The 19,451-nt window shown below is 45.1% G+C and overlaps 1 protein-coding gene across 5 annotated transcripts in view; it reads left to right on the top strand.

The window, feature by feature from the left end:
• Positions 1-19,451, top strand: part of sh3d21 (SH3 domain containing 21) — a 122,956-nt gene that overhangs the window by 79,116 nt on the left and 24,389 nt on the right. For all 5 annotated transcript variants that reach the window (XM_072548578.1, XM_072548577.1, XM_072548576.1 and 2 more), the window contains 2 exons: positions 2,405-2,519; positions 15,665-15,735. In XM_072548578.1, coding sequence (XP_072404679.1) covers positions 2,405-2,519; positions 15,665-15,735 — 186 coding nt within the window. The remainder of the gene's footprint in view (positions 1-2,404; positions 2,520-15,664; positions 15,736-19,451) is intronic.

Raw genomic sequence — 19,451 nt, 5'->3', positions numbered from 1 at the left:
GACTCCAGACCCGCAGCAATGTGGTTGACTCTTAACTACCCTCTGGGCACCGAGGGGTAGTCAATAAATACTGGTCTAGCCAGCAATGCCCTCATCCTGTGAATGACATTTTTTTAAAAAATCAGCAATGATGCTGCAGTGAAAGAGCTTAAGGGAAATCAGTCAGTCGCAAACAGCAAGTGGAAGAGGTCAAAGAAAATTAAGGACAAGAAAAGCTGTTGAAGAGGCTGGATTGCTATTCCAGCTGATTATGAAGGAAAAATGATATACTGGACCCATAGAAGGCTAAAACTTTGATAGAATTGGAAGGATCCAGGGCTGCAAACTTTAAAATAAGCTGAAAGCTCTTAAAGAACAGGCCAGTAAATGATTTAAAACATTCAAAGTGACTTGAGGAATGACTCATCTATAAAATATAGTACTCTGACTGTAGTGCATCAGGATATGCAAATCCTGGAACATCACAGATGAGGATGACTCCCTTCCACTCTCAGGGTGGGTTCATACTGACGGGGCTACAACAGGCTCTGTTACACGTGGAGCAGAAGGTGGTCATGGCAAGGGGTGGGAGGGGTGTGGGTGTGGCAACACGCCCCTTTCGCTGTTTTTGCTTGGCTTCCAAACGGCAAGTCTCGAGGTGCTCGACACCTTCAAGTCTGACTGGTAACAACAGGGGAATCCCCGTGCTGTCATCACCAAGGTCCTCCTCAACCATCCCCTCCCTGTGGCTGAGGAACCCCTTCCGGAATCGCAGTATGTCCTTCGACTACAGGAGGACATGATTTTCACTGTGCAACAGCTGCAGGAGAAATGCAGAGGAAAGAAAGTCTGGAACGACAAATACGATACATGAAATACATGACCACCCAGAATATGAGTTCCTCTATCGGGCTGTTAACCTGGTCCAATTAGGGAATCCTGGCTGACAGATATAAACAGAAGTGTCAGAGGCTCTGGTCACTGTAGGAGCTGGCTTTGAGCCAACTCCATCAGTGTCATGTACTGTGCATGTGTAAATATAGGGTGACTTGGTGACAGGATAACTGCCTTTGTCGAGTTATTTCACAGTCCTGCGATGGCCAAGGGCCTGCAAATGCTCCATGCTGGGCTATCCCACAAGGGCATGATCTCTCCCACATTGGGCAGTATCATCATCACAAGAACTTAATTTAGCAAGTTATCTATCAATTACAGAGACTCAGAGGCTCATTTGTTATTGTTAATAATTAGCTGGTCTATATAAAAAGGTGGAGAATGTTGTATGGGTGTCTTGCCTTTAAGAGATTTAATCTCTTGTGCAGTGTGGACACAATGTTATAACCCTGCCTAGCAGGTGGTCTGCCATGAATTTGCAATCTGTACACTCAGAAATGAGTTGGTTTTCTGTAATATCTGCAAAACTTAGAATGGGCTTTATTGTTTTAAATTAACTAACCTGCAGAGTTAATCGATCCTTGATGAATGGTTAGACCATCATCACTAACATGACAGTTCCCACACGCATGACAACTGAAGGCCAATGAGTATCACTTTGACATCACATGTGACAATTTCTCCCTTAATATGACCTCCATTTTGAAATTCTCCCCATTTTCTATCTACAATGTCAACTATGACCTTGTCGCCTCCGAGTCGTTCAAATGTCTTTCCAGAGATTGAGGCAGATAATCTAGGCAACATTGAAGGGGTGTCATCTTACAAATGAGACATTAGGCTGAAGCCTCACTTACCATGCTATTTGTAGGAGCTTACTGTGAACAATCTGGCTCCCTCTTCAAAACATCTTTCACTGGCTGCTGTGGTAGATATTTTTGATCAATCTGATCAGAGGTGACATAACACACCTTTGCAGCACATGGGACTTGAACGAGTGTCTCCTGGGGTCAGAGGTAGGGACACTACCACTGTACAAATACTGTTTTGACTGCTGTTGTATATGTGTCTGAAGGAGTTAGTGTTTAACTGTGTGCAGTAAGCACCATCCACAGTGACAATGCCATGAAGACATGGTCAGGGTAAAGAAGGTTACTTGCCGGGGCTGGACCCAAGGCTGGTGTGATCCTGACAATCTCTGATGTAATGTAGGCATATTCCATTAAACTGTAAGTTGTTGCAATCATCATCATATTATTTACTCAACAAGGTTCTTGTAATTAGACCAAAAAAGTGGATATCCTAATCACTTTGGACTTGAAGAAAACAACACAAAATGTATCGATAAACCAGACTGTGAAAAGAGCTATATAAACACAAACATTAGCTTCTCTAACCCTGTTTGGATTTTTTTCCTGTCACTTTAATCTGCTGCTGTTTTTGCTTCTCACTTTGTGTCTATGCCTGGCTGATCTTCACTCTCCCTCTCCCTGTTGCTTCCTCTCTCACTCTTTGCCTCCTCTCTCTGCAGGTGAGAAGGAAGAGCCCAAGAATGAGCGGTCAGGTACTGTGGTCAAACCTGGGCCTCTGAAAAAGGTGCCACCACCTGTAAAAGTGAAGCCAGTGTTGTCAACTCTGCAAAATAAGTAAGTGGAGCAATATGATGTTTATAGTGAGGCTAGTGCTGTCTGCACCATCTCCATTTCCAATACTGTAAGGTCACCTCTCTATACACCATCTCTGGATAATGGATAATGTCACTGTGACATTTGTTTTAAAGCAAGTGGATAATTGGGCATTATTAGATTTAATCTGAGAAACTCCAGGTCTCAGATAACAGATGATACAACAGGACATCATAATTGGATGTCAGGGAAAAAATGAATATCTCAGATCAGCTATGTTTTTAAACCTTATTTAAATGTTATCTTCAACCTTTCTTACCCAATACCTTGTTTTCATATTCATTACCATGGTGAGTTCCTTAGTTACACAGCTTCCTCTAGCATCACTCCCTCTTGCATCGCTGTCAGTGTGGTCATGGTCAGCAACTGACACTTCCAGTTGGGACCATCTATATCCAATGATTGTGTTAGCAGACCACAGTGCTGCTTTTTGCTTGAGATCCAAGTTGCTGGGGTTGAGTCTGAAATGGAACCTAGAATTCCCAGAGACTGGAGAGGTTAAAGTCAAGAAGCTGTGAGGGAACTGGGGTCTTTTGACACCAACATCAATCATAGAATCATAGAGCTGTAAGCACAGAAACAGATTCTTTGGTCCAACTCGTCCATGCTGAACCAATATCCTAAATTAATCTAGTCCCATTTGCCAGCATTTGGTGCATATCCTTCTAAACTCTTCCTATTCATATAGCCATCCAGATGCCTTTTAAATTTAGGAGCAAATTACTGCAGATGCTGGAATCTATACTGAAAATGGAAAATGTTGGGAATCACAGCGAGTCGAACAGCATCCACAGTGAGAGAGCAAACCAACGTTTTGAGTCTAGGTGACTCTTCATCAGAGTTGATGTGAAGTGTGAAGGGTGGCAGCATTTATGTAATAGTGTCAGGGTGGAGTACTAGGGGAGAAAGGCTGCTGATAGAATGTGAGAATGGCAGAACAATGGTGTGTCTAACCGCCAGAGTGGAAAGAACAGACAGTCCCACTGGAACGGGGGCAGGAGAGAGAAGACATGGTGACAGAGAACGTACCAAGTAAAGTGAAAAGAAGGGGAAAGAATGGAAGTGGGTTCACAATCTGAAGGTTCTGAACTCAATATTAAATCCAGAATTCGTAAAGTGCCTATTCTGAAGATGGGAAGTTTTTCCTTCAGATTGCACTGTGATTCGCTGGAGCATTGTAGCATGAGCATGCAATCAGAATGCTGTGTTAAAATGACTGGTTATGGGGAGATTCGGTCTGCAAAGCATTCGCTCAGTCTGTGTTTGGTTTCTCCAATGCTGAGTCGGCCACAGTGAATGCAACTGACCAAATTGGAGGAGGTACAGATGAAATGCTGCTTCACCTGGAAAGACTGTTTAAACGTGACCCCCAACCTTCCCCTACACTGAGGAAAAGACCTTGGCTGTTCACCCTATCCACGTCCCTCATGATTTTATAAACTCCTCAGCAGCTACAGCAGCCCTCCAAGTAGACCGGCCATGTACCCAAAGGAAGGGATTTCAATCAGCAGCCATCCCCCATCCATAAGTAATCTCAGACAGTCATTTCAATAAACCAGACATCTAGTTGGATAGGTGACCTGGTGCCAACTTCTGTAAATGATTCCACTCTTAACCACAAACCGCTCCAGTTGCCAATGTACACACAATAAATTATACAGTGACGTCACAAATGTGCACCTGAATATGTTGGCCTGGAGTTACTCTTTAATGCAGCCACATATGTTTGGAATGACACTTTTTAATCTTTCTCACATCATGTCTGGTGACTGAGTCCTATTTCTGAACAAATTCTGAGTTTATGTAGTCACTTGTTGCTCACTTCTTATTGGTACTCCTCATCAAGCAGCTCAGTAGGGACAATACCTCCAGGTACATAGTCTCCCAAAGAGAGCCCAGTTGTCAGTTTGGAAGTGGTGGACATGCTGAGCAAGCATTTTGTGTCAGTATTTACAGAAGAGGAAGTGGTCAGAATGCCACACATATAAGGAAACGAATAAGGTGAAATCTTCAGGGCTCTGACTGTTGCAGGCTACGGTACAATGTGTGGCAGAATCTGATACCACTTCACACCATTTTTCTGCTTTTCACAAGCAGTGTGGCAAGACTCCTGCAAGGCAACACCAAAATGGCAATTGACAGGGATTAATGCCTCGTTAAATGCTTTGTTAATGCCACAACTTGCCTCATTAATATTCAGGCTCCCGTTTTACCAAATGTGGAGAGAAAGCAGATTTAACTTTTCTGGTCTAGTTACCCTTCTTCAGAACTAATGGTAGTCAGGAAAAGGTTTGTATTTATGCAGAAGGTAAGGTGAGGAGAGATGGCATGGAGTAAAGAGATAGAGCCCAAGGAGAGAGAGGACAATTGGACATAGACAGGACAGGGTAAAGGTCAGCCTGGGAGAATGAACTGCTGCAATGGTGGCTGACAATAGGTTGTGTGTGGGAGCAGCTCATGTGATGACAAGGTCTGGTGTGTGGAGATTGGGGGCAAGGAGATGGGAGAAGATGCTCAGGCCCTAAAATTGTTGGACTTGATATTGAGTCCAGACTCTGTAGGATTCCCAAGCCTCACTCCACCCGGCAGCTTGCATTGTTGCTCAGCAGTCCTCAATTTGGGAGGTAGTGTCAATCCCCAACAACAACCCCATCCCCCACCTCATGTGTCAACAGTTCACTCAGCAAACACATTGCAAGGGAAGCCACCTCTCTGAGTCTGAGGGGAGTGGTCCTCAGTGATGGAGGCACCCTTCAATTCGGAAGGTCCCAGCACAATCACTCAAGAGCAGCCTCCCATTGTAGTCCAGGGAATTGGACCTGGTCAGGTATCCAGTCAGGGTGATCTCACCCAGGGTCTCCATGATTCTGCAGTGCAGGCAGTGGTCCATTGTCTCTGTAGAGGCAGGTCCAGTGTTAACCCAGCTGGGGAAATGCCCAGGCACCATTCAGGGGTCTGCGATGTCTTATCTGGTACTATCTGACATGTTGATTTACCAGTTTGTTCCTGGGGTTGGAGGGTTTGAGCTATAGGGAGAGGCTGACTAGGCTGAGGCCTTTATCCCTGGAACATCCTGAGGTGTCTAGAGATTTTTAAAATCATGAGGAGCATGGATAAGGTGAATAGCGAAGGACTTTTCCCCAGGTTAGGGGAGTCCAAAACTAGAGGGCACAGGTTTAAGGTGAGAGGGGAAAGATTTAAAAAGTACCTGAGGGGTAATTTTTTCACGCAGGGTCGTACGTGTATGGAATGATCTGCCAGAGGAGGTGGTAGAGGCTGGAACAATTACAACATTTAAAAGGCACCTGAATGCGTTCATGACTAAGAAGGGATATGGGCCAAATGAGGGCAAATGGGACTAGATTTATATAGGATATCTGGTTGGCATGGATGAGTTGGACGGAAGGGTCTATTTCGATGCTGTATGACTTTATGCTGGTCAAGGGGATGAGTACAGTCGCTCCATTAGGCCTGTCCATGGAAAGTAAGGGCGACTGGGAGGGGCGGCTGGCCATTGCTATGGGACCATGCTTGTAGTTTTATCTTCAGGTCTGGGCCAGCCAGCCCTCTGGGAAGGCACTGTACAATTGTGGAAGAGTGCAGCAGGATCAGTAAAGGGGGGTAGGCTGAAGCAAGGGAGGGAAAGGGGTAATGGAGGGAAGGTTCATCCACAGTCAGGCACACCCCAACCTCAATGACCACACCTGGCATGGTCACCTCCTATGTCAGCATGTGTGCCCACCCTCTGTTATGCTCCCTGAGGTGCCAGTATCTGGGCCGGTTGGAGAGTTAGAGGCTGCAGGAGGCAGCTTTGCTGATGCTCCTTCAGGAATCTTGCCTTCAGAAGTCAAGGATGTCGGGTTTTGATGGAGGCAAGTGTTCCGCTGCAGAGATCGAGGGCAGGCTGGTGGAACCTGCAAATCAGAACGTGGGCGTCATGGCCCAGTGGTTAGAAGTGGTGTGAAATGATTGTCCAGGTTTCCTCGAAACCTTTTCCCTTCCGTGAGTGGACCCCTGAGCCCCCATGTCCAGCTCTGAAGTCGGAAGACATTGCTGGGAATGGTACTGGCTCACTAGCTGACATACACAAACCCTTGCCAGCTTCGAAGGAACTTAGTGATAGAGGGGTTTTGCTGTGGAGTGATGAGTGGGACTTCTTCATCGGATGGGACATGAATGTCTTGGCATTCCCACAGGATCAGTCTTTGTCCTTCTCCTGCAAGATCCAGGATGTTGTTTCATTCATTCACATTTATTGCCCATCCCTAATTGCCCAGCGGTCAGTTAAGACTCAATCACCTTGCTGTGGGTCTGGAGTCACATGTAGGCCAGACCAGGAAAGGGTGGCAGTTTCCTTCTCTGAAGGACATTACAGGGGCCTGGAGAACCTACAACATCTGCCAGAGCAGGCTGTGCCAGCAGATCGTGCCATTGTTGATTTAGGTTGCCACCCAGCTCAGTGGTCTCTTCAGACCGGGGGTGGGGGAGAAATGTGGGCAGGGCAGAAAGAAGATCATTGACTTTCTCTCTTCTGCTAGTGTGAGAGATGGGTTCTCCGACAATCATGAATGGATTCATAGTCATCATTAGATCTTAATTCAGATTTTCTTTTGTACTGAATTAGAAATTCCATCACCTGCCATGGGCAGATTCAAACCTGGGTCTGATGCAAATATCAGTCACACTTTAACCCATACAACTCTCTCTGCCTTCTTATAGAATGTCCACTCCTGCAATCAGCAGAAAGGGTCTGAGGTCTACCAATGGACTGAGAAGCAGCACAAGGGCTACGTAGTGTTAGTGGTTTGGAAGTTTGTGGGGGCAACAAGAGCAAATGAGGGAAGTTATTGCGTGCTATGATGAGAGTGGGAGAGCATGAGTTTTGGTGGGAGATGGGTACAGTAGCAGAGGTAGTGTGGGACTCACCCTGACAGAGTTGGGAAGGTTGATGACCTTCTTACTGCCCTGCTCCGTCTTCCTCCCCACCCTGCAGACAGCACTGACCTGGGTCACGACCTCAGACAAAGTTGTCAGGGCCTGATGGCAGAGCGTCCCCTGGCAGAGGAAGACTGCCCTGATCACCAGGTTCTCCAGATCATTGACAGAAATCAAGGTGCCAACCTCCCCTTCTCTGACATCTACAGACTCTGATCTTGCAACCTGGAGAATGCCAGTGTTCCTCCAAATGCTCAACGGGCTTTTAAAGGTGGCATGGGCATATGGGAAACTGGTGATTTACTGAATGTTTACTGAGTGGGGAGTTGCTGTGGAAATGGTGCATGTAAGATGGAGCAGAAATCAGATATGAGAGATGCTATGGGGGTGGAGTAGATAATTGATAAAGTGAGGTTGGGAGCATAGGGTGAGATAGGACAGAGGAGAAAAAGTCAAAGAACAAGAACAAAAAAAATTACAGCACAGGAAAAGACCCCCCAAGCCTGCGCCAATGCAGATCCTCTGTCTAAACCTGCAGCTTATTTTCTAAAGACTTGTATGCCTTTGCTTCCTGCCCATTCATGTATCTGTCGAGATTCATCTGAAATGATGCCATTGCTCCTGCCTCTATGACCTTTGCTGGCAATGCGTTCCAGGCACCCACCACCCTCTGCGTAAAGAACGTTCCATGCATATCTCCCCTAAACCTTTCCCCTCTCACTTTGAACTCGTGACCCCTAGTAATTGAGTCCCCCCACTCTGGAAAAAAGCTTCTTGCAGTCCACCCTGTCTATACCTCTCATGATTTTGTAGACCTCAATCAGATTCCCCCCTCAACCTCCGTCTTTCTATTGAAAATAATCCTAATCTGCTCAACCTCTCTTCATAGCTAGCGCCCTCCATACCAGACAACATCCTTCTCTGCACCCTCTCCAAAGCTCAACGTCCTTTTGGCAATGTGGCAACCAGAACTGTACGCAGTATTCCAAAAGTGGCCGAACCAAAGTCCTATGCAATTGTAACATGACCTGCCAACTCTTGTACTCAATACCCCGTCCAATGAAGGAAAGCATGCTGTATGCCTTAGTGGCCACTTTACTGACCTGCATTGCCACCTTCAGGGAACAATGGACCTGAACACCCTACATCTCTCTGTATACCAATTTTCCCCAGAACTTTTCCATTTACTGTATAGCTCGCTCTTGAATTCCATCTTCCAAAATCCATCACCCCGCATTTGCCTGGATTGAACTCCATCTGCCCATCTCTCCAAACTGTCTATATTCTGCTGTACTCTCTGACAGTCCCCTTCACTGTCTGCTACTCCACCAATCTTAGTGTCACCTGCAAACTTGCTAATCAGGCAAACAATATCTTCCTCCAAGTCATTTATACATATCATAAATAACAGTGGTCCCAGCATGATCCCTATGGAACACCACTGGTCACAGTTCTCCATTTTGAGAAACTCCCTCCCACTGCTACTGTCTGTCTCCTGTTGCTCAGCCAGTTCTCTATCCATCTAGCTAGAACACCCTGAACCCCATGTGACTTCACCTTCGCCATCAGCCTACCATGGAGAACTTTATCAAATGCCTTACTAAAGTCCATGGATATGACATCTACAGCCCTTCCCCAATCAATCAACTTTATCACCTCCTCATAGAATTCTATTAAGTTTGTAAGACATGACCTCCTCCGCACAAAACCATTACTGATAAGCCCGTTTTCTTCCAAATGCAAATAGATCCTATCCCTCAGTATCTTCTCCAGCAGCTTCCCTACCACTAATGTCAGGCTCACTGGTATATAATTACCTGGAGTATCCCTGCTACCTTTCTTAAACAAGGGGACAACATTAGCAATTTTCCAGTCCTCCAGGACCTCATCCGTGTTCAAGGATGCTGCAAAATTATCTGTTAAAGCCCTATCTATTTCCTCTCTCACTTCCCTCAGTAACCTGGGGTAGATCCCATCCAGTCCTGGGGACTTGTCTACCTTAATGCCTTTTAGAATATCCAAAGCTCCCTCCCTCCTTGTGCTGACCTGACCTAGAACACTCAAAGATCTATCCCTAACCTCAATGTTCATCATGCCCCTCTCCTCAGTGAATACCGATGCTCCGCCCACTCTTCCTCCCTACTCTGGAGGTAGCACTGAGCTGGGCAGCAACCTCAGTCAAGGCTGGTAGGATCTGACGGCACAGCCTCCTTCGTGGGGCAGCATTGTGGCTCAGTAGTTAGCACTGCTGCCTCACGGTGCTAGGGACCCGGGTTGAATTCCAGCCTCAGGCAACTGTCTGTGTGGAGTTTGCACATTTTCCCCATGTCTGAGTGGGTTTCCTCCAGGTGCTCTGGTTTCCTGCCACAGTCCAGGTTAGGTGAATTGGCCATGCTAAATTACCCATAGTGTCCAGGGATGTGTAGGTTAGGTGCATTAATCAGGGGAAATTTAGGGTAGGGGAATGGGTCTGTGTGAGTTACTCTTTGGGGGGTCGGTGTGGACCTGTTGGGCCAAAGAGTCTGTTTCCACACTGTAGGGATTCTATGATTCTATAAAAATTCACAAGGCCGTGTGGCAGGAAAAGCCCACCAAGAAACTTGATGTACTCATACTTTGCCATAAGGTTCAGCCCAAGGACTCATCTACATTAGCTACAGCTAAATACCAGTAGTGCTGTAAATAATGATACAATAGAGTGACAAGCCCTCAGGACCAGATGGTTTCCATCCAGGGATATAGAGGAAGCAGATTCATTGCAGATTCCCAACTACAAACTGCCAGTGTCCTATCAACTTAAGAGTCATTCCTTTGAATTGGACAATTGCGTACTACATTCAAGCAAGGTGAGAGGAGTAAAGTAGGAAATTATGGGGAGTGGTTCACTTGTCCATTGTTTGGAAATTGCTAGTGTCCTTATTTAAGAATAGGACGTTGGAAAATCTTGGGGTTGTTTTTCAGCTAATCAGAAGCAGGCAGCATGACCTTATAATGGGTAAATCACGCCTGACAAACCTCAACTTTAAGAAAAGTAATTGAATTTTTGGACAGTTTTTATTTAAACGGACATGGATGTTAGTTATTTGGTCTTCTGGAAAGAATCTGGTAAAAGTCCCCATAATTTGAAGTTAAAGTTTTCCAATGGGCATTCAATAAGATGCTGCATAAAAGGTTACTGCTTATTTGTGCAGGTGGCAGAGTATGGGACCACCTTTTGGCATGGATAAAGAAATTGTTCACTAACAGAGTCAGGATAAATGGGTTACTTTCAGGCTGACAAAATGTAACTAACAGAGTGTTGCTAGGATCAGTGATGGGGCAGTAACTGTTCACCATCTCTATTAATGTCTTGGATGAAGTGTGCACTACAGCCAAATGATAGGTCAGGAAGCAAGTTGTGAGCAGCATAAAGATTCCACAGAGGGATACAGAAAGGTTAAGTGACTGGACATTAATTAGGCAGATGGAGGAGAATGTGGGAAAATATGAGACTTGCCCCTTGGCAGGAAGAATAGAGAATCAGAAAATTATATAATGGAGAGAGACTGCAGAATGCTGCAGTACAGTCAGATCTGATCATCCTTAGACAAAGATGTTAGCATGCAGCAGGTAGCAGTTAAGTGAAAAGCCAGACTGAATGTTGCTCTTTACTGAAAGAGGAATGAATAAAAATGTGAAGAAACCTTGGTATATCTATATTGGACATTGATGAGGCTGCACCTAAAGTATTGCACACAGTTTGAGTCTCATTAACTAAGGAAACGCTTGCATTGGAAACTAGTGATTGTAATGAGGTCAGCCGGATGGACCTCATAGAATATGAGTTCCCTGGTTTTAGATTAGATTCCCTACAGTGTGGAAACAGGCCCTTCGACCCAGCAAGTCCACACCAAAGAGTAACCCACCCAGACCCATTCCCATACATTTACCTCTGACTAATGCACCTAACACTACGGGCAATTTAGCATGGCCAATTCACCTATCCAGCACATCTTTGGATTGTGTGAGGAAACCAGAGCACCCGGACGAAACCCACACAGACACGAGGAGAATGTGCAACTCCACACAGACAGTTGCCTGAGGTGGGAATCGAACCTGAGTCCCTGGCACTGTGAGACAGCAGTGCTAACCACTGAGCCACCATGCTGGCCCTGGCTAGTTGGGGCTGTTAATCTTGTCCAATCAGAGAGCACTGGCTGACAGAGATAAACATGAGTGAACAGAGGTAAACTCTGAGAACTGGCTCTGAAGGAGCTAGATCAGTGCCACGGACTCTCCACACATAAGTACAGGAGGACATGGTGGCCTGATACCAGCTCTGTGGAGTTATTTCAGAAGCACTTCATTAGCCTCACTCAGCTGACTGCGAGGATGACGATATTGTCTTTTATGAAAATGTCAAGCAGGATGGCCCTGTGCAGAGTGGAGTGTAACAGAATGAAAGGTGATCGAATTGAAACAAATAAGATCCTGTGGGGAACAACCAATGCTTGGAATCACAGTGGGTCAGACAGCATCCATGGAGAGGGAGCAAGCCAAGGTCTTAAGTCTAGATGACTCTTCATCAGAGTTGAGAGATTGATCTCTGTTTGGTAACCAGTAACATTGAGGCACTGTGGCAAAGGCAGTTATATGGAGTTAGGCTGCAGATCAGAAATGATCTCGTTGAATGGCTTTGAAAGGTTTGAGGAGCTAAATAGCCCAACCCTGTTCTAATGTATTGTTATTGGATGCTAATCGGTAAAGGGAAATGGTTTGTGGTGATGCATATTCAATTCAGATCTGAGCTTTGAGGAGTTTTCTAGTCTACACTCTGACAAGCAAAGTGCAGACCAAATGAATAGTGGCTTCTGAAAGTAGGTCTCAGCCCAAACTGATCCATCATCATTGGTCTAGCGCCTGAGGTATACCTATGGAAGAAACAGAGATTTGTGGTGAGATCGGTGAGTGATAGCCTAGTCTGTGAGGTACTGACTTTGGTTAGAGAGTGGGATGAGCAGTGGTGATTATCAGTGAGTTTCAAATGAGGAAATTGATTGGGTGAAGATCTTAATCAACCAAGTTTATTGGACTGCTTTTAACATCACCTTCCCACTGCAATACTCAAGTTCATTTCTCAAGATACCTCACCAACTGTCTATTGAACCAATTCATGCTATCACTTCAATGACCTCTCCTGATAATTTATGCCAGAAAAGAACATTTAATGCCAAAATGTTTTACCTAAATTGACCCTTTTAACAAGGTCATGCACAATTACATCACAGTGATGGCTGTCAGTGGAACTAAACTCCAACCAGACCAGGCATATAACAACTGTTCAGATAGAGCGTTGTGACATAGTGGTGGTATCTCATCTGCCCTGGAGAGGAGTCATTACAAATCTGAGCAGGGTGATTGAAATAACGATGACATTTGTCCATCCAGAGTCAGCTGTACAAGGAGTGCATGCACCCCGATTCTGCTAGATTGAAAAATGACCGATGGAGTTCAGTTTGGATAAATACGAGATATTGCATTTTGGTACAGGACTTAAACAATTAATGGTAGGGCCTTGCATAGTGTTGTAGAACAGAGGGACCTGGGGTTTCAGGTGCATAATAATTTGAAGTTTGCTTCACATCTCGGCAGGGTGGTTCAAAGGTGTTCAACATGCTTGCCTTCATTGCTCAGTCTTTCGAGTATAGGAGTTGGGAAGTCATGTTGAGATTGTACAGGACATTGGTGAGACCTCTTCTGGAGTACTGTGTGCAGTTCTGGTTGCCCTGTTATAGGAAAGATATTATTAAGCAGGAGAGGGTTCAGAAGAGATTTACCAGGATGTTGCCAGGTAGTGACGTTTGAGTTATAAAGAAAGGTTGGATAGGCTCAGACTTTCTTCACTGAGGTATAGGAGGTTGAGAGATGACCTTATAGAATTTATAAAATCATGAGGAATATAAATAGGGTTAATAGTAGGTGTCTTTCTCCTAGGATGGGGAATTCCAAGACTAGGAAGCACATGTTTTTAAGGTGCGAGGAGAGAGTTTTAAAAAGACAGGAACAAATTTTTTACACAGAAGTTAGTTCGTGTGTGGAATGAACTTCCAAGGAAGTGGTGGATGTAGGCATAGTTATAATGTTTAAAAGACACTTAGGCAAGTACATGAATAGGAGAAGTTTGGAGGGATATGAGCTAATAGCAAGCAGGTGGGACTAGTTTAGTTTGGGATTATGTTCGGTATGGATTGGTTGGATCGAAGAGCCTGTTTTCGTGCTATATGACACTATGACTATTATAACCTGCATTTATTCAAAATTCTTCTACCCCTCCCCTAACTCCCAAGTCCTGTTCACCTGTTGGCACTGTGCTAGCTGACCTACTCAGGTTCCTAATCTGGAAGTGACTGAAATATAAAATTCTGCCATCATGTTTAAACTCTCCATGGTCTTACCACATTCTGTAACTCCCCCCAGGTCTACAACCCTCAGAAATGTCAGTCCTCACTTCCTCACAAGGTAATACTCTCCACCATCGGCAACCATTCCTCCTTAATTCTGCATTTTGTCACTGGTCATAATATTCCTTTATATTGCTCAATGTCAGCTTTTTTCTGATTACAATTTGTTGAAGCCCAATGGAATGTTTCGCTTTGTTAAAGGTGCTATGTCCATGCAAGCTGTTGCCTTCACTGTGTTACAGGTGCAGTTTGTTATAAAATATGAGGAATAATAATATATCTTAAATGGTAAGATAGCAGGTGGATTAGAGAAGAAAGGAACTGAAATCTGCTGATCCACAGTACTTCAGAGTTGTCCAAAAAAAGAACAAACACAGAAAACAAAAGCAAGACTTCAATTTAAAATGTCTATAAATCTTTCCTTCAACTGCATTTGGAGTGTTATGTGTCCTTTAATACGCTGTACAGATTCACGGTGGATACATGGGGTGTGGGCGTTATTGGCTGAGCCAGCATTTATTGCCTGTCCCTAAATGCCCTTCAGAAGGTGGTGATGAGCTACCTTCTTAAACTGCTGCAGTCCAATCATTGTAAGTAGCCCCACAAAGCCATTAGGGATGGAGTTCCAGGATTTTGACCTGGCAGCAGTGAAGTTACAATAATGAATTTCTGCGTCAGGATGGTAAGTGGTTTGGACGGGCAGTTTGAAGCTGGTTGTGTTCCCATCTACATGCTGCCTTTTAACTTCGAGGTCATCATAATCATAGGTTTGGAAGGTGTTATCTAAGAGGACTTGGTGAATTTTTCTAGTGCATCTTTTAGACAGTATACACTGCTATTACTGAGCATATGTGGTAAAAGGAATGGATGTTTCTGGGTGTGGTGCCAATCAAGTGGACTATTTTGTTCAGGATGATGTCAAGTTTCTTGAGCATTGTTGGAGCTGCACCCATCCAGGCAACTGGAGAATATCCCATTACACTCCTGACACTTGCCTTGCCGATGAGGGATAGGATTTGGAGAGGTAGTTACTCACCACTGACCTGCTCTCATAGCCACTATATGGCAAGTCCAGATGAGTTTCTGGTCAACGGCTATCTCCAGGATAGGGGGGGAATTCAGTGATGGTGATAATATTGAATGTCAAAGAGTGATGGTTGGAATCTGTCTTGTTGGGGATGGTCATTGCTTGGCATTTATGTCACATTAATGTTGCTTGCCACTTGTCAGCCGAAGCCTGGATATTATCCAGGTGTTGTTGTATTTGGACATGGACTGCTTCAGTCTCTGAGGGGTTGCAAATGGTGATGGACATTGTGCAATCATTAGCAAACATCCCCACTTCTGACTTTATTATTGAGGGAAGGTTATTGATGAAGCAGCTGAAGATAGTTGAGCCCAGGACACTACCTGGAGGAACTCCGAGACTGGGGCTGAGATGACTGATCTCCAACAAACAAAACCATCTTCTGACATGCCTTATTTGACACCAACCCATCGAGAGATTTCCCACAATGACTTACAGCTGACTGTGTGGTATCCTTCCATTGGGTATACTTGTGATAGTATGGATCTAAAACATTGTCAAATTAAGACAAGGGGAGAGAAAGTCACATTCGAGGATATTCAAGGTTAAGAGCAGCTTTACATAAATATACTTTATTTTACCTTGTTAAAAAATGCAGAGGCAGTGGGATGTTGAACAGATGATTACAAATGCTGTCATTACAGAGTTAATGGAGAACAAGCTCTCGCTCCACAGGACCAGAAAAAACCAGCCAGAGACAAGAACAATGATTCAGGTAAGTGTGCCAATAGATCAACATTACACCTAACTGAACCCACAGCACAATGTGGAATTGGAGCACTGCTCAGTGTTATAGCCAATCAAACTGCCCCATGAAACACTGCCAAGCACAGCCCAAGGAATCTTTGCTGGAACAGTGTAGAGGGGGCTTTACTCTGAATCAAAGCTAAATCGCACCTGACCTGTAACATGGTGCTGTCCTGCAACGTTTTATATAGACAGGGTAAAGTAAGGAGGTGGGGTGGGTGAGATAGGTGCGTAAGGATGGGGTAAGTGAGGTAAGTGAGTGAAGGTGTCATAGGGTGTCGTCAATGGATGAGAGAGTAGTGTGCGTGGAGTCAGTGGGTGATGGGGTAGTGTAGGTGTGGTCAGTGGGTGAGGAGGTAGTGTGGGTGTGGTCAGTGGTTAGTGTGGGTGTGGTCAGTGGGTGGGGTAGTGTAGTTGTGGTCAGTGGGTGAGTGGTTAGTGTGGGTGTGATCAGTGGGTGAGGAGGTAGTGTGGGTGTGGTCAGTGGGTGAGGGGGTGGTGTGAGTGTGATCAGTGGGTGAGGGGTTAGTGTGGATGTGGTCAGTGGGTGAGGAGGTAGTGTGGGTGTGGTCAGTGGTTAGTGTGGGTGTGGTCAGTGGGTGAGGAGGTAGTGGGGGTGTGGTCAGTGGGTGAGGGGTTAGTGTGGGTGTGGTCAGTGGGTGAGGGGTTAGTGTGGGTGTGTTCAGTGGTTGAGGAGGTAGTGTGGGTGTGGTCAGTGGGTGAGGGGGTAGTGGGGGTGTGGTCAGTGGGTGAGGAGGTAGTGTGGGTGTGTTCAGTGGTTGAGGAGGTAGTGTGGGTGTGGTCAGTGGGTGAGGAGGTAGTGGGGGTGTGGTCAGTGGGTGAGGGGTTAGTGTGGGTGTGGTCAGTGGGTGAGCGGTTAGTGTGGGTGTGTTCAGTGGTTGAGGAGGTAGTGTGGGTGTGGTCAGTGGGTGAGGAGTTAGTGGGGGTGTGGTCAGTGGGTGAGGAGGTAGTGGGGGTGTGGTCAGTGGGTGAGGGGTTAGTGTGGGTGTGGTCAGTGGGTGAGCGGTTAGTGTGGGTGTGTTCAGTGGTTGAGGAGGTAGTGTGGGTGTGGTCAGTGGGTGAGGGGGTAGTGGGGGTGTGGTCAGTGAGTATGTTTCAAAAGGTTTAAGTGGCCTCAACTTAACAGGTGGTCTGTTGATCTAAAAATAATTGACAGTTTTAAGGGGCTGCAATAAAATACTGTTACTTCTGATGTGGTTTTGTGTTAGGCTCATTAAAGATTTTTTTTGCCTTGATGAATTGTTTTGCAATATTAATGGGAGCCTGATTTGGGCTTGCAAAAGGCGTTGCCTGTGTAAAGCCTGAGTAAAAAGATAAAAATCCCAGGCAATGGCACAAATCAAATGGTTCTTTTCTTTATTTGTTCATGGTGAACATTGGCAGTTCAGCCAGCATTTAATGTCCTGGAGAAGATATGGTGAGTGCTGCAATAATTAAAGTGCAGGTACGTACTGTTGGGAAGGCAGCTACAGTGAAACAACAACTATATACTTCCAAGTCAGGATGGTTTGTGGTTTAGAGAGGAACCTGCACATAACTGATGTTCCCATGTACCTTCTGCCCTTGTCCTAGGGGTAGTAGTCATGGGTATGGAAGGTGCTGTCAAAAGAGCCTTGCTGAACATCTGCAATGCACCTTGTAGATGGTACACACTGATGCCACTGTGCATTGGTAGTGAAGGGAGGAAATTTTGAAGGTTGGAATGCCAATTTCTTGAACTTGCTGGAGTTGCATCCAGGCAAATCCATCATACTCCTAACTTGTGCCTTGTAGATGGTGGACAGGCCTTGGGGAGTCAGGAGGTTGAGTTACTGTCTACAGAATCCTTACCCACTGACCACTCTCTTGTAGCCATATATTTATATAATTGGTCCAGTTCCATTTCTGCTCAATGATAATGGATACCAATAGTGGGGAATTCAGCGATAGTAAAACCATTGGGTCAAGTGAAGATGGTTGGAATTTTATCTTTTGTAAATGAACAAGAGGATGGTTCTTGTTTGGCACAAATGTTACTTGCCACTTATCAGCCCAAAGCAGGATTTTGTTTAGGTTCTGCTGTATTTGGACACAGACTGCTTCAATCTCTGGGGAGTTGTGAACGGTGCTGAATGTTATGCAATCTTTGGCAAACATCCTCCCCACTGACCTTATGATGGAGAGGAAGTAATTGATGAAACAATTGAAGATGATTGGGTCCTGGATACTTCCCTGAGGAACACTTCCAGAGATATCCTTAAATGATTGACCTCCAACAAACAGAATCATCTTCCATTAGACTAAGTATGATTCCATCCAGCCGAGAGATTTTTCCCCATAATTCCCACTGATCCCAGTTTTGCTTGGGTTCCTTGATGCCACACACGGTCGAATATGGCCTTGATATCAAGGGTAGTCACTCTCACTTCACCTCTGCAGTTCTGCTCTTTGTCTGCATTTGAACCAAGGCTGTAATGAGGTCAGGAGCTGGGTGTCCCTGGCATAACCTAAATGAGCAGGGTATCACTGAGCAAATGCTGATTGATAGTACCGTCGGCAAACCCTTACATCATTTGCGTTTTGGAATGTGAAAAGGTGCGCCCAGCAGGCTTTCCCAAGCACCCACATAAATATCCAGTCAATGCAACTGCCTTGAAGCAGACATCTTGGTCAGAGATATTTATTTAGGAGTGTTTCATACCTGACATCTCATTCTGAGGCGTCAGTCATTTATGAAGGTGTTTCAGCTTTCCAGACATCAAGCCTGTCAGAATGGGCAAGATTATCAATGCTGGGTCAAGTAAATCAAAATAAATCCTGATGAAGGGCTTTTGCCGGAAACATCGACTTTCCTGCTCTTTGGATGCTGGCTGACCTGCTGTGCTTTTCCAGCACCACTCTAATCTCCAGCATTGGCAGTCGTCATTTTCACCAAATAAATCAGGACCTAGGCCCTGAAATTTGAGACCATAATCTAGGCAGACACGCCTGTGCAGTACTGTACTGAGGGAGTGCTGAAGTGTTAGAGGTAAGACATTAAGATGAGACCCTGCTCTCCCCTTCAGGCAGACACAGAAGAACCTGCGGTGTGATTTGGAAGTGAAGCAGGTGAGACCTCTCTAGGGTTCTGGATAACATCTATCCCTTAACTAACATCACCAAAACAAATAACTCAGTCTTTATCTCATTGCTGTGTGCTATGCACAGATTATTTGCTCTATCTCCTACATTAAAACATTTCAAAAGTATTTAGTTTGCTGTGAAGTACTTTCGAACATTGTGAAGTTATAAAAGTGCTATCAGAGTCAAAGCTTTTGTTTTGAAAGTTAGAATGTGCAGTGCCAACAGTGAGCAACACTCCTGAATTAGCATTTAGATTGATACGATGATAGGAATAGAAAGGGAAGAAGTTTTGAAGCAGCTTTTGTATTCAGCATTTCCTTGGGTTCAACCTAAAACCACTTCTCAGTATCACTGCAAACTGAGCATCAGCGATCACATGCACGAAGTGATTCAGCGCTGACACTCTCACTGTGAGTCATCCGGCAAGCAAGTTAAGGCCAGTCTGGAGAATGAGCAGGAAATCCTGGCAGACACTTAAAGATGGTGTTGAGGGAGTGTTGTGCTGTGAGTGGTGTGATTGTTTGTCTGAGATGTTAAACTAATGACTTCTCCAGTACCAGA

Source organism: Chiloscyllium punctatum, chromosome 27, assembly GCF_047496795.1.
Source record: "Chiloscyllium punctatum isolate Juve2018m chromosome 27, sChiPun1.3, whole genome shotgun sequence".
In the NCBI taxonomy this organism is placed as follows: domain Eukaryota; kingdom Metazoa; phylum Chordata; class Chondrichthyes; order Orectolobiformes; family Hemiscylliidae; genus Chiloscyllium; species Chiloscyllium punctatum.
This window is presented reverse-complemented; position numbering and strand designations above follow the sequence as displayed.